The sequence below is a fragment of the Peromyscus eremicus genome, chromosome 3 (genome assembly GCF_949786415.1).
Source record: "Peromyscus eremicus chromosome 3, PerEre_H2_v1, whole genome shotgun sequence".
Lineage (NCBI taxonomy): Eukaryota > Metazoa > Chordata > Mammalia > Rodentia > Cricetidae > Peromyscus > Peromyscus eremicus.
Genome location: NC_081418.1, coordinates 104,678,577 through 104,702,041, shown reverse-complemented (window position 1 = coordinate 104,702,041; position 23,465 = coordinate 104,678,577). Strand labels below are relative to the sequence as shown.

The 23,465-nt window shown below is 45.0% G+C and overlaps 1 protein-coding gene across 1 annotated transcript in view; it reads left to right on the top strand.

The window, feature by feature from the left end:
- Positions 1 to 23,465, top strand: part of Adamts9 (ADAM metallopeptidase with thrombospondin type 1 motif 9) — a 168,628-nt gene that overhangs the window by 122,602 nt on the left and 22,561 nt on the right. The window contains exons 30-33 of the mRNA XM_059258235.1: positions 3,141 to 3,314; positions 12,607 to 12,777; positions 21,877 to 22,071; positions 22,978 to 23,110. Of these exons, the coding sequence (XP_059114218.1) occupies positions 3,141 to 3,314; positions 12,607 to 12,777; positions 21,877 to 22,071; positions 22,978 to 23,110 (673 nt within the window). The remainder of the gene's footprint in view (positions 1 to 3,140; positions 3,315 to 12,606; positions 12,778 to 21,876; positions 22,072 to 22,977; positions 23,111 to 23,465) is intronic.

Sequence of the window (23,465 nt, the reverse complement as noted above, 5' to 3'; positions counted from 1 at the left end):
CTGAGGTAATTGTCTCTGGTCTTCACTTTATTTATTTATGGAATGTCTACTGGAAAGGCTTATTAGGAAATAAAAATTATTCTATAGAAGATCCTTAGCACACTGCTTATAACTCAACAAGAGGTAATCTTGTACCACATGAGACAATCAGCAATGTCTGGAGGAAAAGAGAGAACGCTTCCAAGTGTCTACAGTGCTCAGAGCATCCCTGCAACCTAGAAGCACTTTACTGAGACCCTTATATAGAATCCAGCATATGGGATGCATTCAGTGAAGGTTATTATTTATAGAAGTTGATTTGTACACCCATTTTCAAGTTAGTTCCTGCTTTGAAATGATGGTACCACTGTAATACTAAAAGAAATTGTGGGGGGTGGAAAAAAAATCCCTTCTAGTCTTTCAGGTCTGTGTTGATTCCCTAAACATGAGGAATTTCACAGATTTGTTTGTTTGTTTGTTTTGTTTTGTTAAATCTATATTAGTGTCAAGTTCCGCTCAAGCCAGTGAGTTCTGCAGTCTGGCATTGCACAGCAGGGGACTAAGGAGATGAAGCCTGGTTCCCAGCTCAGCAGTTCGCCATGAAAAAATCTCCTTTCACACCCTTTCAAACAGACTGGCCTGTCAGGATGATGGGAGGGGCACGTTAATAAGGGTGGTGCAGATGGCCTCTGCCTTGGAACTAAAAAGTTCACTGAGCATAACTAGATCCAGGATCGTGCTGGGGACATTCTGATGCTGGTTTTTTTTTCTCAGGGATTCTGCATGAATCTCTCAGAATTTATTAAGAAAGCTGGCTGTCTCTGCACGTAAATGTTGTCGTCCGTGAACCAGTGCAGAAGAATAAAATGCAGTTGCGGGAGATCTCTTTCTACACAGACATGATACATTGTCCAGATAGGCAGGGTTTGCACTTCACTCCTCACTGAAGGCATGGTGATAGTCTTTAATTAATAAAAGTATCGTTTCAAAGTTGCCTTCAATATTATGACAATCAGAAGCCAGAACAACATATTATGCAATAAAAATTTCCTGCGTCTTCATTTGTCTTATGCAGAATTATGAAACATTGTAAGAAGTGACTGTTAAAACCGTAGATACTTAAGACTCTTCGTACCTTACCTTCACTCCACTTCTTTTTAGTAATGATAGCACTGTAAGGAGGTTTGGGGACCTGGGGAAATAGCTCAGCAGGAAAGTGCATGCTCTGCCAGCGTAAGGATAGAGTTTAGATCCCTGGCACCCGAGTCAAAGTCTGACCATTGTAGTCCCATTGCTAGCGAGGCAGAACCTGGGAGATCTCTGGTGGTTGTTGACCAGCCAGTGTAAGCTGTGAGCACTGTTCAGTGAAAGACTCTTCTTCAAAAAAAAAAAAAAAATGGAGTGGAGAACTTTTGGAGAAGATACCCCACACTGACTACTGGCCACCATACACATGCCTGCATACAACAAAGGAATTCCATTTACTCAACAGTCTAATTAGGACTAGATGCTCTAAAGGTCTTTGCCATGTTTCTCTGTTGTGAAAACATTATGCAATTTTCAACTTATATCAGCTTTGTATCAAATTCCAGTGTGTTTACACCATTATTCTCTTTATTTCTGATGCACATTGTTCTAGAAGTATATTCTTGGATTTAAGAGTCCAGATTCAACTATCCAAAACTCTTTGGTTGTTGTTGATGACATTTGGATATTTCTGTCCTTTGCTGGGTACCTCCCTCCCATTCTTCTCAGTATTACCAGTGTAAAACATTACTCACGTGGACCCTGTGAGCATTAAGTGGCTGTTGTCTGGAGACAAAGCCATCCGTAGCATTTAAGAGTCCTCGCCTTCTTCCAGAACATAATGACTTTAAAGTCTGGTTTCTTGTGGGTCACAAACTCATTCAATTCAATTAATCCAATTAAACCCAAACAATAGCAGCAATGTTGAGATGAAGCATTGTCTTCGGTTCACTTTGATGTGAGCTATGAGCCTCTTCCCTAGCATAGATTTTTCTGAAACAATGGGATTTCCCAAGCTGCCTTCTCAAAAGGAGTTTAAGCTGCAGAAGCATCCACTTGGGTGTACATCTTGACAAAATTTCCATCATTTGCAGAGCACCTTGAATTTTCCTAAAAGTTAATTGGACAAGCGTGCAATCGTAGCATGAAGAGCCTGGTTCTGTTTTAAGAAAAGACTTCCTCTTGGCTACATGGCATGAATGTCTGATAACTTTGTTTTCTCCACACCAGGCAAATTAATAGAGACTGAGTTACCACCCCCCCAACCCCCCCACCCCCCTCCGCCAAAATTGCTAATAACCTTTAATAACTAAGTGCGGTATTATGCAGTTCTTTCTAATCAAAGGTTGCCTTTGGTTTCTGGCTGCCAAAACCTTAATAAAGACAATAATTCTTGGCCTGCCCATAAGTGAGATTATGCAACCAGCAATGAGGAAACCATTAAAAAATTAATTTAAGGGTAAGTTAATTGGTGTTTTGCAACTTGGTCAACAAAATGTTTCATAGTGATTAATGGGATTTTTCAAGGACTGAAAACATTAAGCCTGAGGAAATTATTTTTCCTTATTAGCTTTTATTCTTCATCTATTCATTTGAGATTATAAGTAGGCAGAGATACTTAAGTGAATTCCACGATTTAAACAAACAAACAACAAGCGAAGAAATGTTCCGTCTCCAGAAATAGAAACGAGAAAATAAACGGGCTAGAGAAAGTTATACTTGTATGGCCTTAATTAATCATCAACGGTTGGTTCTCTGTGGCTTGGACTATAGAAGCATATCTCCCAGTTTTCACAAGCCATACGTCTTCTAGGATGGAAGTCATGCACAGTTTTTAGTTAGTTAGTTTGTCTGTTTGTTTCAATGTGGTAGCATTACTTCTGGGTTGTGCCATTTCCCCATAATCTCTCCACCCTCCATCATCCCCACCATGGCTCCTGCTCCCTCTCCAGCCTTGGCAGTGAGTTTTCCAGCTTTTAGACATTGCCTTGGTGTCCCCCTCCTTGGAAATGAGAAAGCATTTTGATTGCTGTGAAAATCATTGGATTAAGAAAGCATTGCCCTCCTCTGTGACCCACCCCTTCCCGCCCTCCAGAACGAGCCCAAGTGCCTACTTACATCCTGTGTCTTCTCAGTGCTCTGTGTCCTGTGGCCAAGGCGTGCAGCAGAGGCATGTGGGCTGTCAGATCGGGACACACAAAACAGCCAGAGAGAGTGAGTGCAGCCCATACACCAGACCAGAGTCGGAGCGTGTCTGCCAAGCCTCACCATGTCCTCTCTACACTTGGAGGGCAGAGCAATGGCAAGAAGTAAGTAGAGCCATGAAGTAAGTGCACACCTGCCTGCGGGTCGCTCCACCCCCTTGTCAGCATCATATCCGCACCCTATGGAGCCAGCAAAGCCGTGGAGCACAGTGGTATTGCTGGCTCCTACCCAAAAAGTTTGCTGTCAGGCTCTAGGCAATGCCTGTGTGTGTCTCCCCGTCACCGCGAATGTTCCAGAGCTGTGTTCGCTGAAAGGGTGTGTGCTGGAGGCGGGGGTGGAGGGGGGAGAGCTTTAGCACGCCTTTGGCCAACAGCATACACACAGAGACAGCTTTCACAGGTGGGGAGATGGGAGGAAGAGTTTAATATGTCAGTCTTGATTTTGTTGTTCTGTGTTAATTTAAATAGCCATAAACTGCAAGTCATACTTGAGGTAAAACCTGGTCTTTATTTTTCCTCTTTCTGTGGTATTGGCTGTCAGGGAGGGAAGAGGAGTGCTCATGTGAAACACTCATTAATTAGTGTAGAATTTCCAACAGTTTCAACAGTGGATGGAGTTTGAAGAACTGTTGAGTTAATGCAGAAATATGCCAGACTTATTTTTCCTTCATTCCACAAGTTAATGCTTGACTAAAGCAGACACTTAAGTGTCCATGATGGAAAGTCTAGTTGCTGGGGAAGTGGGGTGGGGTGGGGTGAAGAGATGGTTTAAAACATTAGAAAGAGGTAACCCCAGTTTCCGGAACAGAATGCTAGATTGTAGAAAGAGGGGGACAGGATTGGGAAGTAAAATCAGACCTGCTGACCTTGGAATGAAATAAAATATGCATACTGCCTCAGCGGGAAGTGAGGAGTGGCCTGTGCTGAGAGCCGGTGTGGTTTGGAGGTCACTGGTCTGCACTCTGTACTGTGCTGGGAGCATGCTATCCATCACCTCACTTTATCTTTTGAACACTAAACGAGGTGAGAATTATTATCCTCCCCTTTTTTTCAGATGGTAAAACTAAGTTTCAGACAGACTTTGTCACATGTCCAAGTGTCCCGCATTTAGCAGCTGGAGGAAGCCACACATGATGGATGCTATTTGTTCTCCTCAGTCCTTATGGTTTTCCAATTGTATTCTGCACCCCGGGGATCAGTTTCCCAGCCCTGCCCTTCACCATGATGAATCCATTCCTTACTACAATGATTTTCTTTAGGAATTCCTCCTTCTCCATCTGATTAGTCTGTGTTGCTCATTTTCCTTCTAGACTCTTCTTTGCTTCTGTCAGATAGTATCAGGGAGAATACCTAAGGCAGCTAAATTTCAGATTACTTGAACTGGAGCCAGATACGTTATCTGTCGGGAACTTGGATGCTTAGAATAACATCGGTGTGGTCCCTATCTCAGCTCTACCATCAATAGCCACATGACTCAGAGCAAGAATTCTTACGTCTCTGAGCCTTGGTTTGTCTCCTGTAGAATGGGAACTGTAGTGACTTTGTGGAGTTGTTTTGAGGAAGTCGGAAAGGTCACTCATCTGTCTTCAGTCCCAGTCCTGCGACTGGAGTGTCAGGTAGAGACACTCCCCTCCCTGATTCACAGAAACTTGCCCCTGTCTTTGGAATTCTTACCTCAGACCTATCCCTGACCATTTTCTCCACCTCACTCTTCAGGCCAAACTCAACTCTGTGTCCCTGTTCCAAAGATCAGGAAGTGAGAAAGGGTTCACAGATGAGCCAAAACTAACTGCTTACAATGCAGCCAGCGATCCAGAATTTGAGAGCCAATCATGAGAGTGTAAGCTCCATTCCCAATTCCTTCTGAATCCCTTAGGATAGAAAACCACACAAGAAACACGTCCAGAAGCTTCTGTCTTTGCACTTGCTGTGCAGATGGGCCTTTTGAAATCCTTCCTCAAATATTGCTATCCAGCTCCATATGAAAAGACTCAACAGTGCACGCCTTTAATCCCAGCACTCAGGAGGCAGAGGCAGGTGGATCTCTATGAGTTCCAGGCCCACACCTGCCTTACATAGTCAGTTCTAGGCCAGCTGAGGATATATAATGAGACCCTGTCTCGAAGGAGAAGGAAGAGGAAAAGGGGGAGAGGAAGGAGGAGGAAGAAGGAGAGGAAGACAAAGACAAGGACTTGAGATGGCAGAGGTTAACCATAGCCACAGAGGGAACGGGCTCTGTAAGTGATTAAAAAACCGGGTTCTAGTGCTTACCCTTCCTCTACTGTGCTTTCTCATACTCCCAGAGGAGAGTCTCAAGAGGCACCAGGTGGTGAGGGTGGCTGGAAACCCATGAGTGACACTGAGTGGGAAAGTAAAGTTCAAGGTAGCCGAGGTGAGACAGGCCCCATCAAACCCTTTGTGTTTCCCCGCTCGCAAGGCACAGTGGGAGCCTACTCGAGATGTCCACACAGCATCCAGGCTTAGAGGGAAGGTTGAAAACCACTAGGCAGCTGTCTTAAATGAGCACAGCAGGACCGCTCCGGCCTCAGTCCCGCTCACCTGCGGCAGGACTACTTTCAAAACCAAAGACGTTCTCATTAAACAGTAAGTTGGTGCCCAATGCCCAGTGCACAACACAGCTCTTCCCCAGCCTCCCCCACATCTCAGCTCTCTCCTCCTGTCTAGCTCTGGTCTCTTCTCACAATCTCTCACTCAGCTGCCATTTGACCCCATCTTGCCCCCGTGTGGGCTTATGTTCTAGTAACATGTGACCTGAGGTTGGTGACATACCACAGAACAGACTCCCAGCCAACCAAATGGGACACACCCGAGCTTCATCTACTGGAAATCTCTTTCTTTCCTAGCAAGCCTTGGCAATACTTCTTGTCCTGTTTACCTTTCGTGTATGTATCCCATCCATCTTTGGCTCCTCCCTTATACAGTATTAAAATTCAGTAGGTTGTTGTCAAGATTAATTTCTTACTAGGCCCATGAGCAAATGACACCCCTCTCCTACTAAGAAATAACCAGGGCAGCTGAATTGAGAGGCACAACTTTTGAGTGTTCACCCTGCAATGATTATCAGGGATATTTTATACAGCTGTAAAGATGGTGAGCTATATAATTCCAGGGAGTGCTTTTCCTGTACAGTGCAATGTGAGAAGCTTCCCTTGGAATTGTCTAGTTCAGAGGTCCCACACTGGTAATACGAAACATAACAGAATGTAGTGTTTACTAAGCAATGAATGAGACATTAAATGAGTGTTTTTACATGAAGTAACCTATTGAACTATTTCCTTAACTCTTCGATACATTCACGTTTTATCCCATTTAATGTGAACAAATGAGAGGCTAAGGTAGGTTAATCCATCAAAGTTCTTACACAAAAGACTAGAATTTGAGGCCCAGGAGCCTGGCCTCTAGAGCACAAACTGTGGGAGTTTGTATCCTTAGTTCCTCACGTCAGCATGGCCTTCACCCGAATTATTCCACTTCCTTCTTAATGGAGTCCTAGCCTCTCCCTGGAGGGTTGGTTTCGATGTATTGCTCACTTTCCCGGCCTGCATTCTCACCTGCTTCTAGAACCACGGTGCCCTGTTCAATTGAGCAACTCTGACCTACAAATGGTAGGAAGGCTCTGGTGTTAGCACCACTCTGCTCAGAGTGATGCCTTTGGCTATGCCCGTGAGAAAGAGTGGCCGCTGTTTAAGACGGGGACTTTGTTTTCCAGAAATTTCCCAGCGTTTAGTATACCTTTGAATGGTTGAATTTATGAATGGAGGGACAAAAGATGGTGTTGGGGGCAGGGATGGGGGAATGGGCAAATGCCTGACTCTTCAGCTGAAGAATAAAGACATTCCAGTGTCTTCTGGAACAGTTAAGCAAATGTTCCTTCTGGAAGGGCAGCGGCTGTGTTTTCTTGTCACACGGCCATGAACATGCTGTGACTTTGCAGAACTGCCCGGCCTCTTTTGGCCCAGAACAGGAATTGGGGCCTCTTTGAGCATATTTCAAGTTTAAAAGCATTTATTACACTCAGCTGTAGAGTGATTCCCAAGTTCATCTTCTTAGAATAGAACTATTGGAATGAGCAGCAATTCCTTGGTCAGTTGAGTGATAACATTTTCATGGCTTTTATAACAGGGAGTAGAGAGGGCTTGTTGTGTTCAGGGTAAACCTTAACCCTTTCTTATCCATTGCCTCATTCATTCATTAAACAGTATGTGTCAATCACCTGAAAAGTACCAGGCACTGGGCATTACGAGTGTTTTGTTTGGGTTTTGGTTTTGGCTTTGGCTTTTTTTTGTTTGTTGGTTGGTTGGTTGGTTGGTTTCTTATTTCTTGTTTTTTCCCAAACCTCAAATCATGTCACCTAACCTCAACCTGAGGCTAAGTGTCATGGAGGGCAGAAGGGTGGTAGTCGTGAAGCCAACCAGAGATGCATAGGGAGACCCCCTCCAAAAGAGAGCTGAGTGGGTAAAAACTCAACGGCAGAGCTTGGGTTGCTTGGCTACCATGTGTAAGACCTTGGATTCAGGCCTTGGTGCCATAGGAAAGGGTAAGACTAGGGGAAATGAGATGCAAACCCTACTGCACTGTGATCCTCACCCCTACACATGCTGTTGCTGCTCACCTCCATCCTTGCTAAACCTTCTGACCCTGGATAACTTGCTTATTCCTTCACTCCTTTTCATCAGCTGCTCCATCCTCCCACTTCAGCATCATTGGGATGCCTCCATTCCTTCCTCTTCTCTCCTAGATGGCTTCTCACTCAGTAACAATATCTGTTACTGGAACCCATGAGTTACATGGTTATACAGGGACCCTTGGACTTAAGGTTACCTAAGGGACATGTGAGACCCCAGGCTGAGAGTGGTTGGCCCTCTGGCTGTCAAACAGGGACAGAGACTAAATTAGAAGAATTTGACATTATCAAGCTGACTTCTGATCCACAACACAGACCTGTGCCTGTTGCAATTGTTAGTCAGATGGATGATGTAAGACTTAAAGAATGCCTCCATAGTAGTGCCTCTTCCTCTTGTTTGAATGACTGATTTTTCTTTCTTTTAGACAAGAGTAGAAGAATCCATTTGTCCTTACCTTTCCTTGAGACATAAAAACCCAGAAAAAGCAACCCAGTGTTATCAACCCATTGGGTGTGTGATTCCTCTGCCCATATCCTTCCCAACAACAGTCATCTGCTACCAGAAATGACAAATCCTTTCATCCTTGGGGAAAGCACCCTTTAAAAGGTAGAACCTGTGAATGTCCAGTGATTTTCTTTTCCACATGGTTAGGGAATTGTGACAAAAGACGTGTTTCAAAATGAAAACAACTTTATTGTAATGTTTAAGAACTGCATTGAACAATCCTATTTAGACCATCAGCCCATAGCAAATGGACATGTTTAAAGAAAATAGTACCTTAGGGATTTATTTCAGGTCTTCTTCACCCTCAGATTCTGAAGTTCTTTCCCATTAGTTTCAGCATCTTTGAAGGCATGCACCCTGCAGGACAATGGATGCACTGCCCTGTTTAACCTGGCACTGTGATTATTTCCTTTCTGCATCTAATGCATGCTGAAATTCATAGAGGTTGATGCCATTACTTAGTCATTTATTTGGTTGCTGCTTTTTTAACTCAGAAAGCCATGATAAAAACCCAGAAAACCTTCTGCAAATCTAAATGAGGCTACTTGAATTTTCCATTTTCTTAGAACAATCTAGATGATATTCCGGGACAGGTAGCACTATAGATTATTGGGGAATGGACTAGGGAAATGGTGTTCACCAATGCTGAAGCATCCAGTAGCATGGGCTGGATTTACTTTCCCCCATGACTTTGTTAAGATTTAAGATCCCAGAAGAAAACCTTGGTCACATGGTTTTCAGGGCACAAAAGAAGTCAATTATTTACCTTGTTTAAATTTTAATTCCCAGAAAGTTTTATTCTGGGTAAATTTTCTCTGTGCATTTCCCTGCTGCTGTCAAAACAGATTTTATAATAGGTAACTATTCTTCAAGAATGGGGAAGAAAATACTGAACAAGCAGAAACTGTTAAGGAACCCTGGCCTTTTTGCTGGCATCTGTTACTTATTGACAATGATTCAAGCCTTTTGAATTAGTGAGAATGCATTTGGACATGGCAAATACATTTTAAGTTTAGGTTTAGCTGTGATTCTGGTGTCCCTAAGTCCTAATTTTCCAAGAAATTTTTACTTTCTGTGGGTAAATATTTCTTTTTCAGAGATCTATGTGATTTCTAACATTCAGCATAACATTGTAATTCCCCAATAGTTGTCAGTTTACTCCAAAGGGAACCAAAAACTCCAGACTCAAGAACCAGGGAAGCAAGCTCAGCTGGTCCCCACTGGTTTGAAATGGTTTAGCTTCTTCTCACCTCACTGTGACTTCAGGTCATATTTATGCCTCTAGAAACTGGTGATATGCCAACTATGGAGGTTTGCTTCCAAAAGCAGCAAGACATTTAAGTTTCCAAAGATAAAGCTACTCGGATAATAGCGTCATTCACAATAGTTCAAAGGGAAGCCACCAAACATCCATTATCAGATAAGTGAATAAACTAAGGGTGGCCTATCCATACCTTGAGCTATCATCCAGCCTCAAAGAGCAATGAAGCACCGAGACATGCTCCAATATGGAAGCATTTTGGAAACACTGTGCTAAGTGAGAAAAGCCTAGTAGAAAAGGGCACATACTGAATGGGTTTCTGAATGTGGCGTCCCCAGAATAAGCAAATCCATGGATATAGAAAGCATGGTCATCACAGCTAGGGTCTAGGTTAGGAGGAGGAAAGATGGGCAACTGCTTAACGGAGACAGGATTGGAGTGATGAAAAAAATGTTCTATCACTGGGTTGTAGCCATGGCTGCACGGCATTGCATTCAGGTCATTGAATTGACATTTTTGAGATGGTTACATGATGAATTTTATGTTCTTTCTGTTTTTCATTATTGGTGTGTGTGTGTGTGTGTGTGTGTGTGTGTACACATGTGTGCATTTGTGTGTGTGTGTGAATGACAACATCTGTGAGCCACAAACGTGTGGTGGTCAGAGGGCAAACTTTACTTGTTTTCAAGAGCCTTGTGTTGCTCTCTGCTGTGTTTGCCCAGTTAGATGACCCCCCACCTCCCAGGATCCTCCTGTCTCATTTCCCATTTGCCCCACAGGGGTGCTGGGATTGCCAATACTCAGGCTATCCCTCCAGATTTGACATAGGTTCTAGGGATTCAGATGAAGGTCTTCATGCTTGATGGCAAATGCTTCTACCACTGAGCCATCTCCCAGCCCCTGTATTATTCCTTTTTTATCATGCACACATAAAAAAGACATGGGGTGCATTGGGGAAGATGTTTCAGAGAGAAGCTGTATCTCAAACTCAAATGCCTTCCAGGCAAAGCAGGTAAAAGAAAATTCCCACCTGTGCTGGCTAGTTTTGTGTCAACTTGACAAAGGCCAGAGTCCTCTCTAAAGGGCTATAGGCAAGCCTATAGAGCAGTTTCTTCATTAATGATCGATGGGGGTGGGCCCAGCCCTTTGTGGGTGATAGCACTCCTGGGCTGGTTGGTGGTCCTGGGTTCTATAAGAAAGCAGGCTGAAAAAGCTATGAAGAGTAAGTCAGTCAGCAGCACTCCTCCATGGCCTCTGCATCAGCCCTTGCCTCCAGGTTCCCGCTCTGTTTGAATTCTTGCCCTGACTGCCTTCAATGGTAAACAGTGATGTGGAGGTCTCAGCGAAATAAACCCTTTCTTTCCCAAGTTGCTTTTGGAAATGGTGTTTCATCACAGCAATAAAAACAGTAAATTAGACATTGCCATTATGAGAGAGAGAGAGAGAGAGAGAGAGAGAGAGAGAGAGAGAGAGAGAGAGAGTCTATGGCCCTCCCTACAGAACTTAAGATGAGGAATTCTGAAAGGAAGTATGCTAATAACACACCAAAACCTTGCTGGTGTTAGATAAGCCAGGGGCAGCAGACACCCAGTCGAGGCAAGACTCAGCAACTCTCATGGCAGAAGCCAGTCTCTCCCCTGAAGCTTTCTGGGTAGTCCAAACTTAGAGTGTCAAGTGACAGGCTTTGGTGACAACGCAGATGGCAGAGGTCTACCTTCCAAGTGGAGTTTGTTGGAATGACACATGCCCCTTGTTCTGTTTTCCTTTGCTGGATTACGGAAGTAGTCAGGTGTGACAGGGCAAGTGACTTAGGCTCCAATAGTCCCAGGTTCCTCATTTACAAATTGGCGATGATAGCCTTTGCTCTTTTGTGCTGCACAGATGTCCCCTTTACTGTCCATCCTTGGTGCTCAAATAGCTCCTTCCTGCGAATCAGGGAAGTCCTGAGCATGGCCACCCTTGTCCATCAGGACCTATCTTCAGTGGGTAGTTTTGGGGAGTCTAGAACTGAGAAGGGTCTACCTTCCAGAGCCAGGCTGTCAGACCGTGTACATCTGAAAGTGGCTTCATTGAGAGTGAAAATGAGCCCTTCAGGTGCCTGGGACAGAAAATAGACCAAAACAGCGTAATCTGTGAAGACATTATTTTAGTTATTTATGAGATAGGATGAACAACTAGGCAGGTGATGACCTTCCCTGGCCCTAGAAGTGTTTTGATGCCTCCATGGCAACCATGGAACACAGTTTCTTTATTTCTTTTCTCTCTTCCTTCCTTCTTCTTCTTTTCCTTTTTTAGACATTGTCTTTCTGTGTAGCCCTGGCTGTCCTAGAACTCACTATGTAGAACAGGCTGGCCTCAAACTCAAAGATCTGCCTGCCTCTACCTCCTGAGTGCTGGGATTAAAGGCTGGTGCCACCACGCCTGGGATTTGCTCCCTTCTTCCTCTCCCTCCAACCTTCTTCTTTCTCTTATCCCCTTTCTCTTTCCCTCCCTCCCCTTCTCCTCCCATCATATTTCTGTTCCTCCCTTCCTCTCTTTTTCCTCCCCATCCCCTTCTCCTTTCTTTCCTATTTTTTTCTTCAGTAATAGGGATTAAACCCAGGGTCTTACACATGCTAGACAAGTGTTCTACCTCTGTTCTACATCCTCAGCCATGGATTCAGTGTTTGACTAAGTATTAAATGAATGAATGAATGAATGAATAAATAAATAATAAATAAATAAGTAAATAAATAAATACCTTGAAAGCCTCGTCCAAGCTAGTGTTCATTCATTCATCCACGCTTTCATTTCTTCACTCAGACAGACATGTATGGAAAACACATCCCTGTCGGGGATAAAGTTATCAGATATCTACATAGAGATAGTCAATGCCTAGGGATCTTGCCACTTTAACAGCTGTCTGGCGAAGTCATCAAACAACTGCAAGAAAAGGCGTGTGGAGCTGTGTGAGGCTTCATCTCAGCACCCCATTTGTCTCTTGCAGTGCACCAAGACGTGTGGTGAAGGCTCCCGGTACCGACAGGTGGTGTGTGTAGCCGAGGACCAAAGCGAGGTGCACAGTGCACATTGTGACTCGGACCAGCGGCCTCCAGACCGAGAGAGCTGCAGCCTGCAGCCATGCGAGTATGTGTGGATCACAGGAGAATGGTCCGAGGTACTGTCCTGGGGCACTTGTGATGCTTTCAGTATAGGAGCAGCAGCGTGACAGGGCAGGGAGCCTGCCCTCCAGGTCTACTTCTGAGGATCATGTGTTCTCACCCAATGCCAAGTTCTCTGACTTCTGCTTTCTGCGAGTCACCTTAATTTCCTTTTAATACGGATAAAAGGGAATTATTATAGGGGCTGAAAATTCACAGGATGCCTTCAGGTGCCAGCAGAAAGTTATGCATAAGAATGTATCTTGGGGCTGGGGAGAGAGCTAAGTGAGTAAGTGTTTGCAGTGCAAGCACGAGAACTCGAGTTCAAATCCCAGGAACCCAAATGGAAGCTCGACCAAATAGACATCTAATGGACCGCAAGCCTCTTTTTTCCTTATAGGCTCCTAAGGGTAATGCCTACATAGAAACCTTTAGTTATTAATAAGCCAGTATTAAAGATAGCATGATCACTTCATCTTCAAACCTCATAGTATTTCAAAGTGCTAAAAGATCTAAAACTTCAAAATCATTGCATTGCCCAAAAGAACAGAAATTCAAAGTGAAAGCACCTTGGTTCAGAGTAGAGGTGATAACGACGGTAGATAACACACGTGTTCACATGGGATCTCTCCATGCAGGCCTGAATGACATGAGTGTTTGCCTCTAGATATATCTGCTGTGTTGAACTACACCTTCACTCAGATTGGCCCAAAAAGTCTTTCCTAAGCACCAACCCCCATCCTCTACAGCACTGACTTTCATCTTCTGAGGGGGCATTTGTCAATGTCAGGAGACATGCCTGGTCATCACAGCTAGGACAGGGGGTCCTTCTAGGAGAGGTGGAGGCCAGGGTCATTACAAAGTGATGCACAGTGTACTGGGCATGCCCACAACACACACTTACACATCTGAGGTCCAGAGTTCCAAGGTAAAGAACTCTTCTCTGCCGTGTCCCACGTGACTCCAGACGGCAGGAAGAGCCTTTAAACTGTGAAGGGTGTAGGAGGCCTGGGGAGACAGCTTAGTGGATGAAACGCTTACAGTGTGAGCATGAGAAGCGAAGTTCAGATCCCCAGCTCTCATGTAAAAAGCCAGGCATGCCGACGACGCACATCTGCAATTCCAGAGCTTGTGGGCAGCGACAGGAAGCTCTCCGTGGATACCACTGGCCATCTAGTCTAGCCAATCAGTGAGTTCAAGGTTCAGTGAGAAACCTCTCAAAATTAGTGGTGAACAGTGATGGAAAAAAACATCCAGCATTGAACTTTGGCAGCTACATATGTATCCACGATCGTGTACACATCAAGTAGGCCAGGCTGGCTGGCCAGCAAACCCCATGGATCCACCCATCTCCCTCCACGGTGCTAGGATTACATATGTATGCCACCACCTCTGGCTTCTTCTGTGTGGATTCTGGGAATCAAACTCAAGTCCTTTTAGTTACATAGCTGGTATTTTACTCGCTGAGTTATCTCCTGAGCCCTAAAAGAACATCTTTTAGAACATAGTTTTCCGCACTTCCATAGATTTTCAAGTATGTTACAGACTGAAAGCAATCCCATATATGTCTATAGCAAAGGGTTGGAAACAGGTTTGGGCACAAACACAAGGACCACAGGACCAGGGTCTGCAAGGGTACAGGTAGGGAGAGGCTGGCCCCAGAACTCCTTCTAGATACTGTGCATGAAGATGCTAGAGTCACTGCAAGGTAGTCCTTCACTCTGGGGCCTTTGCTTCTGGAGAGTTCTCGGTGTTATTCTCAGCTTTCACACCTGAGTGTGCAGGGCCTAGAACAGACATGTGAAGAACAGCTGTAAGGAAAATGTGCATCCCTAGCATGTCTGAAATACAGTCCTGGTAGGCATGGGGGTATTTATGTTGCTTTGTTTCTACATTCAAGTTAGAACAGGAAACTGTGTGAAGAGCTGTACATATAGGTCCACAGTATTTGGAGTCTACTTACCATGCCGCTGCCACTCATATTCTTCAAAACTCTGGCCTCCCAGGGCTGGAGAAGCCATCAGTTGTTTCTAAGCGCTACCTTCAACTGACCCAGTTGTTTTGGAGGCTTCTCAAGGGTGTGGAGGCTTCTGGCCCGGTTTGTGGCCCAGGTTCATCAGCATATGTGTGTCTCCTAAGATGCACAAATAGCTGGCAGGCTGCTTTTGCTTTTGGTGTCTAAGGGCTCAGGTCTCAGCATCTGCCTCCTCCAGTATACAGCCTTGAGGAAGTCGGTACAGACTGAGGCCATAAAGGCATGAGGTCATACCCTTTAGAACTCCCACAGCTCAGCTAGGCAGAGCTTGTCAACATCTCTCCACACTGAGACACTGGGGTAGTCGGAAGCCTCCTGGCCAGAAGTCAGCTGGGTCCTCCAGCATGTGAGCAGGAACAGTCAAAGAAGGAAGAAATAAGGGTGGCACGTTTCCAGCTCTCCAGCCAGCTGGGAGGGAGGGCTCAGGGATGCTCAGCATGCCTCTGGCTGGCTTTCTTCTATCTTGTTGCTAGGATTCCTTCAAGGCCAGCCCAGAAAGGTTAAAGGAAAAGAAAATGGAGTAGCTTAAAGCAACAGGGCATGAGACACAGGCAGACATGGTGACTGTCAGTTATCCTTGGGGATTAAGAAAATTGGACCCTCACCCTGGAAAAATCCATGACATACATGTGACATGCTGTTTCCAGGAGCTCCTCTCATGCCCTACAGTCTAGGGAGGGGTCAGAAGACTGACTCCACTGTGCCTTTGTGTAGTGCCTTTACAAAGAACGGTGTTCAGTCACAACACTGCCTAGAAGTGTCATCCAAGTGACGTGAGTTGTGACTTCATTTTATTTTATTATTTCTAGTAGCATATGTTAATTATAAATTTAAAATGGGCCTCATTGTGATAATTTCATCCCAGTATCCTCTCTTGTCCTCTCCTAGTCCCACTGATCTCTTTATCTTCCCTACTAGTCCTCCGTGTGTGTGTGTGTGTGTGTGTGTGTGTGTGTGTGTGTGTGTGTATGATTATAGAGTTTCGTTAGAGTTGCTTAGAGAAGCACGGGTGAGAAGTTATTTATAGATATAAGTGGTGGGCTACCCCACTGAAGAAAATGTTTCTCTCTCTCCCAGCAACCATTAATTTCATACAGATCCTCAGAGAGGGGTGGGACTCGTGAGCTCCCCCTCCCCTCCATAGCCAGATGTTGACTGACTCAATCTTTTTTTTTTTAATAATTCATTTTAACTTTACTTTATATGCATTGGTGTGAAGGTGTCAGATCCTGGAGAACTGAACTTACAGACAGTTGTGAGCTGCCATGTGGGTGCTGGGAATTGAACCCAAGTCCTCTGGAAGAGTGCTCTTAACCACTGAGCCATCTCTCCAGCCCCGACTGGCTCAATCTTATTTAGCTCTAATACAAGTCATCACAGCTACTGTGCATTCAAGAGTGCTACACCATGCCATGCCCAGAAGGTTCCAGCATTCCGTGGAACTCTACCTCATCCTCTGGCTCTTACATTCCTTCTGTCCTGCCCTCTCTTCCGCGATCTTCCCTGAACCTTGGAAGGGGTAACAGGATGTCTGATTTATGGCTGAGCACCCAACAGTCTCTTATTTTCAGCACTTTGACCGGTTATGAGTCTAATTACTGCTGCCTACCCAAAAATAAGCATCTCTCCCCAGAGCTGAGGGCGGCACTAAACATGGACGTAAATGCAATTATTTAGGAGGCAATTGATGAGCACGCCATGTCCACCAGTGCCCAAATGGCAAGTTGGTAGTGTATAAGTAAAACTGTTGTTGACAGTTCTCACCCTCGTAACCTGTAGAGCACGTTCCATCACTGTGGAAATAGGGAGGAAGCTTCCAGCTCTGTTTCCTTAGGTCCTGCAGCCAAAAGGTATGGTGTCTTTAGTCAATAGGGTCTTACCATCCAATTATGGTGGGCAACCAACCACAATAGCAATTGCCTGTATTATTTGGGGCCTCTTGAAAAATCTCCCTGACCAACGACTCACTGGGAGGTCGCCCACCCCATCACTGAGATTTTCATTTTTGTTGTCTGTAGTTTATAGGGTCAGCTTTTCTCATCTATGCAGGATTCTGTTTTGAAAACTTTTACTTTTAGGTTTTCTTTTTAATTAGATTACCAGGTTTCCTTGTACCTTTTTCACATAACCTTAGTTTTCATTGCCCATCTCCCTCGTCTCTTAAAGCATTCCGTGCCCAAGATGCTTCCTTCTGATTTCCTGCATACTATTACCCTCCCCTGTCCCATTCTTAACACCATGTCCCCGCCCCATGGTCTCTTTCTAGTTTCCTGGCTTCTACACATACTCATTCCCACAGAAACATGCATATATAAAAATTAGTAGCTAGGACTTGCATATGAAAGACGACATGCAATATTTGTCTTTTTAAGCCTGGATTAACTCACTTAACAGAATGTTTTTCAATTCTATCCATTTTCCTGAAGAATTAATAATTTCATGTTTATTAATGGCTGGATTAAATTCCATTGTAAATGTGTACTATATTTTCTTAAAGATTTTATTTTTCATTTTTAATTATGTGTATATGTTTGTGTCCATGGGGGGGCTGTTCACCTGAGTGTAGCTCTCAATGAGACCAAAAGAGGATGTCAGATACCCTGGAGGTAGAGTTACAGATGGTTGTGAGCCGCCTGGTGTGGGTGTTGAGGATCAAGCTCAGGTCCTCTGCAAGAACCATGCGTGAATCTAATCAGGAAGCTGTCTTTCCACCCCTGCCCCACATCTTCATTACCCATCGTTCAGTTGACAGACAACTAAGCTGATTCCGTTCCTACCTATTGTGACTAGAATAGCAATAAACATGAGTGTGCAAGTCTCTGGGTGATAGGGCAGAGTCCTCTGGGTGATAGGATAGAGTCCTGGGTGTCCTTCCAGAGCAGCGTTATCTGTGCCATGTGGTAGTTCTAGCTTTGGTTTTTGGGGAAATGTCTACATTGATTTCTGTAGTAGCTGCATCAGTTTACTCTCTCACAGTAAGTAAGGTGTTTCCATTCTCCATACCCTTGCCAGCATTTGTTGCTAATTGGTTACATTACAATAAGAATTTTGACATGGAAAGAGGAAATCTCAAAAACTTTTAATACACATCTCTCTGGTGGAAAATGATATTGAACACTTTTTAAATCTTTACTAGCTGTTAATATTTTTTTTTTATTTTGAGAATTCTCTGCTCAGATCCAGGGCCCATTTTTTTTTAACTTTTATTGATTCTTTGTGGATTTCACACCATGCATTCCTATCCCACTTATCTTCCTGTCTCCTCCAATCTGCCCTCTGCCCTTGCAACCTCCCCCTCCCCCCACCAATCAAAACCAAATTTAAAAAGAAAAAAACAAAAACAAAAACAAAAACAAAAACAAACAAACAAAAAAATCTTGCTGTGGAAGCTGTAATGTGGTCCACTGAGTCACAGAGTTTACCCTTTAGTCCATTCACCTTTACTTGCAAATGTTCATTACCATGTGTCTTTGGTCTGCCTGAAGGCCTCTGGTTTCTGCTACACTACTGATAATGGGCCCTCACTGGGGCTCTTATTGGATATCCTGTTGCTGTCCTGTGTTATGGAGATCCTGCCTGTTTTGAATCTGTAGGTTCGTCCCCTTCACATGCTCCAACACTTCATAGATTCTCTGGATGCTGGGGTGGGCCAACTCATAGCCCTGGTTCTGGGCCTGGGTGGTAGCTGGGTTGGTCAGCCTGCCAGCTCTCCCTCATTGTCACCACCCATCACCGCCTCAACTAGCTCCCCCAATGCAGACTACAGTGAGGAGCAGGGCCGATCCTCCGCTCTCAGGTCCTCAGCTCTGGGTCCCCTGCATCCATATCACCAGGGCCAGATCTGTTTTGCCCAGGCAAGATGCCCGACCCTCTCCTCTGTTTGCTGTAGGAGGAATACAACGGGAGGAGGTGGGGGTCAGCTCTCCTGCTCCCATGTCCTCAGGGCTGGCTCACTTGTGTGCCCCCCACACACAACAGGGTCAGCTGTAGTGTGCTGCCCAGGCAAGGTACAGGGCCTGCTCTCCTGTGTCCTGCAGCTGGTGAGGGTCAGAGTTAGTTCTCTCACTCTTGTGACCCTGGGGCCAGCTCGCTCACCTGCAGGTGGTAATCGGTTAGGGAGGGAGGACATCTTTCTCTCACCCATGCCACCACATGGCAGATGAGGGAGGGCTGGGTCAGCTCTCCTGCTCTCACACCCTCAGGGTCCGCTCACCTGCGTCCCTGACCATAGGGTCAGCTCTAGTGTGCTGCCTATGGGAGGTGCGCGTCTGTGGTGAGGGGTGGGGTTATTTTTCCTGAGTGCGGGTGGGAGAGGCACATTCTCCCCTGAGGGGTAGGGCCAGCTCGCCTGCTGCAGTATCCAGTGAGGAGCAAGGGCAGCCATCCTAGGGTCAGTGAAGGGCGGCGCTGGTTCAGCACAGCATGGTTCCAGTGGCCCCTGTGCTAACATGGGCCATGGACATCACCATAGATCCCAGCTGCAGCAAGACTACAAACCCAGATATGACCCTCTGGCCCTGGTGGCAGCACAGGCCACCCATATTAGCATGTCCCCCCTCAGACACCAACATGGTCCCAAGTGGCTGACTAGACCCTGGGCATCCACAGAGCCTTTGGTGGCAACAGGAGCCATGGTCACCACCCCAGACCCTGGCACTGCAGGGCCATGGACCCAGACATGGTCCTAGGTAGCAGCCCATGCCAGGACATCTCCATGGATCCAGGTGGCAGTGCTGGCCACCCAGATCATCTTGGCCCCACAGAGTCCATTTTTTAATTAGGTTGTTTGATTTTTTTTGTTTGTTTAATTTTTTGAATTCTTCATATAGTCTTTATAGCAATCCTCTGCCAGATGTATAATTGACAAAGATTTTCTTCCCACTTTGTAGGCTGTCTCTTAATCCAATTAACTGTTTCCTTTGCTATACAGTGTTTTAATTTCATGAGGTCTCATTGTTGGACTTATTTTCTGAGTGACTGGACTCATGGTCAGAAAGTCTTTATCTAAGTCTATACCTGGGAGTGTTTTTTTCTAATTTTTTCTCATTGCAGAGTTTGGGGTCTTACATTTAAGATCTTTGTGATATTTGGAGTTGATTTTGTGCGGTGAATGATGGGGGTCTAGTTTCATTCATCTAACCTGTTGAAATCCTGTTTTCTCGACACCATCTTCTGAACAGGCTGCTGTCTTGCAAGTGTGTATTTTTGACGTCTTTATCAAAGATCTGGTGGCTGTAGCTGTGTGGATTATGTGTAGAGCCTATATTCCAGTTGTTCTCAATCCATGGGTCATGACCCCTTTGTGGTCATGTGTTCAGATATTCTGAATATCAGATGTTTACATTATAATTCATAACAGTAGCAAAATTACAGTTACGAAGTGGCAATGAAAATAATTTTATGGTTGGGGTCACCACAATATGAAGAACTGTATTAAAGGGCCACAGCATTAGGAAGGTTGAGAACCACCACTGTTATCTATTTGATTGATCCAGGTATATCTGTTTTCACGCCAGCACAATGCTGATCTTATTACTGTAGCCCTCTAGCATAACTTGAAGTCGGACATGATGATTCCTCCAGCATTATTCTTTTTTCTAAGGATTGCTTTGGCTCGTTGGTGCTTCCATGTGAATTTTGGATGACATTGGAATTTTGATGGGGCCTGCACTGACTCTGTAGATTGCTTTAGTGGGATGGCTGTTTTCACACTGTTAACCCAATCCATAAGAGGTTTTTCCATCTCCTAGCATCTTCCTCTATTCATTCCTTCCATACTTTCAAGTTCCATCATGGAGATCTTTTGCTGCCTTGTTTAGGTTTATTTCAGAGTTGGTTGGTTTTTTTGTTCTGTTTTGTTTTGTTTTTTGTTTTGCCAATGAGATTGTTTTCCTGGTTTCTTTTTCCACGAGTGTCATTGGTAGACAGGAAGGCTACCGATTTTTATATGTTAATCACATATCCTGCAGTTTTGCTGGATGTGTTTATCAGCTGTGAGAGTTTTCAGGAGGAATCTTTGGAGTTTTTTTTTTATGTATAGAATCATATTGTCTGCAAATAGGGTTGTTTTTATTTCTTCTTTTCCTATTTATCTCTCTTGCATCTTGTTTAACTCACCAGCCTTCTACCTAGTACAGAGACTGGACAACCTCTTCTTTTTCCTGATCTTGGAGGAAATGCTTTGAGTTTCTCTGCTGAGTATGTTTGGCTGTAGGCTTGTTGTGTAGCTTTCATTGTGTGGGAGTGTGTTCCCTCAACTCACAGACTCTCTGTGGCTTTTATCATGAATGGATGTTGGATTTACGTCAATGGCTTTTTCTACATCTACCGAGAAGGTCACGTGGCTTCTGTCTTTGAGTCTATTTACTATGATGTATTGCATTTATGGGTCTGCGGATTTTAAGCCATCTCTGCATCTCTGGAATGAAGCCAAGGTGATCATACTTTTGATGCGTTCAAGAACTTCATTTGCGCGAATTTTATTAATTTCTGTGTCTGTTTCCATCTGGGCTGTTGGTCTATCATTTTCTTTTTGTTGTTGCTGTGTCTTTTGCCATATACTTACCAGAAAACAATCATGTGATGACATGATTTAGAAAGAAAGCAGAAAGGTGACTTGGTGACCAGAGTACATAGCGAAGGAGAGGAGAGAGGAGGAAACTGGGGGAAAGGTGACTGTCCACAAGCAGAGCACCACAGAGAGCAGGAGACTGAATGGGGGGACTCCGAAGTCTCCTGGGAAAGTATTTGCATTGCACTCTGAGAATGCCACTCACAGGCTGGCCGCAGGCCCCTGGTCCTCTCCACATTCAGTGGGTTACTGGCATGGTCTTAGAGGTGGAGAAAGGGGGAGTTTGATGTCATAGGAGTATCTCTGTCCCTCTCTGGGAGCCCCGGACAATGAAGGGTTGTGAGATGCCTGCCTGGGGAAGGCCCAGTTTGGGGAGTGCCTGACAGAGCCTTCAACAGATAAATACACGGAGCTTCCACAGGAGAGTAAACTCGGTGTGGAGGGTGGGGGCTTACTGTGGCTGCCACAGGAAACCTCTAGAACATCCCCTCTTGACCCCTCTCTTCTCAGTGCTCAGTGACCTGTGGAAAGGGCTACAGGCAAAGGCTGGTCTCCTGCAGTGAGATTTATACCGGCAAGGAGAACTACGAATACAGCTACCAGACCACGGTGAACTGCCCAGGCACGCAGCCGCCAAGCGTCCGTCCCTGCTACCTGAGGGACTGTCCTGTCTCAGCCACCTGGAGAGTTGGTAACTGGGGCAGCGTAAGTAGGAGGCTGGGTTGTCAACTCTGAAATCTCAAACCTTCTCTGAACCCCTCCTGCCTGCGACTTGGCCTGGCTGATGGGAGGAGAATGGGCAATCTACATCCAAACAGCTGAGGCTCACTTTGCCTCATCCCAGGAAAACACAAGTTGTCCAGTTTTATGCCTCAGTTTCTTCATTTATAAAGTGGATTTCTATGAAGATGATTTGAGTTCATGTATAAAAAGCACTTAGATTATTGTGGTCAATTTTATGTTACATTTTGCTATTTTTCCTACGTCTTTACCACCCTTTTTTCGAGTTAGCCTTTAGAATCCGGCCTCTCCTGAGAGTTGCCCAGGAAGCATTTTGGCTGTTTCCCTTGTGGAGGATTCTACACTCCAGTCTGCCTGTGCAGGGAGAACTTTGTTTGCTCAGGACACAAAGCAGAATATTCTAAATTAAGTCTGTTTGGAAAAATCACAGTCTTCTGGCTTTGGGCTACAAAGCTCTCGGGGGAAAGTGTGTGATGTGATGAAAGTCATTAGGATCTGAATCCCAACTTCACAAGGACCTTGAACAAATTCCTTCACATCTGAGCCCAGATCTTCCATCTGTTAAAAAAAAAAAAAGTAGTTGTGGTGCTATCTCACAGGACTAGTATGCAGTTTAAATGGGGGAAAGTGGGTATATAACTACATACAGGGACACATGTGTTAAAGGTTTGATATAGAAATGTGTGTTTTACATATACATAGTGTGTGTGTGCATATATATATGTGAAGCTTAACACGACAACTAGTCATGGTAAGAAACCAATAAATGCCAGCTGTTTGTCACACCGCCCCAGGGCTCCAAGCTTTGGGTCACGATGCTTACACCTCTCAGGTTCAAGAGCCGCCCATTGACTGCTCTTTGCCTTCCAGTGCTCGGTGTCCTGTGGCGTGGGAGTCATGCATAGATCTGTGCAGTGCTTAACCAACGAAGACCAACCCAGCCGCTTGTGTCCCACCGATCTCAAGCCAGAAGAACACAAAACCTGCCACAACGTTTATAATTGTAAGTTGCTCGACTGACGCCTTCTTTGTCTGCCATGGAGAGCAAAGCGTCTCTGTTTGTCTATTTGTCTGTCCTCTTTAGAAATGTGGTAATTCTCTGTGTGTTGTAGGGTGGATTCATGGGGGGGGGGGGCTGCACTTTCATGCTCAAATTTTTGGAGGCCAGAGATTGATCTCAAGTGCCCTTCCTCTCCACCTTACTGTTGAGACCAAGTTGCTCACTCAACCTAGAGCTCACTGGTTGACCAGGCTTCTCGCTGATGGATCTTCATTGTCTTCCTGTCTCCACCTCCCCAGTTCTGAGATTCCACAACGCACATTCACAGCCAGCTTTTTTGTGTGTGAGTTCTGGGGCA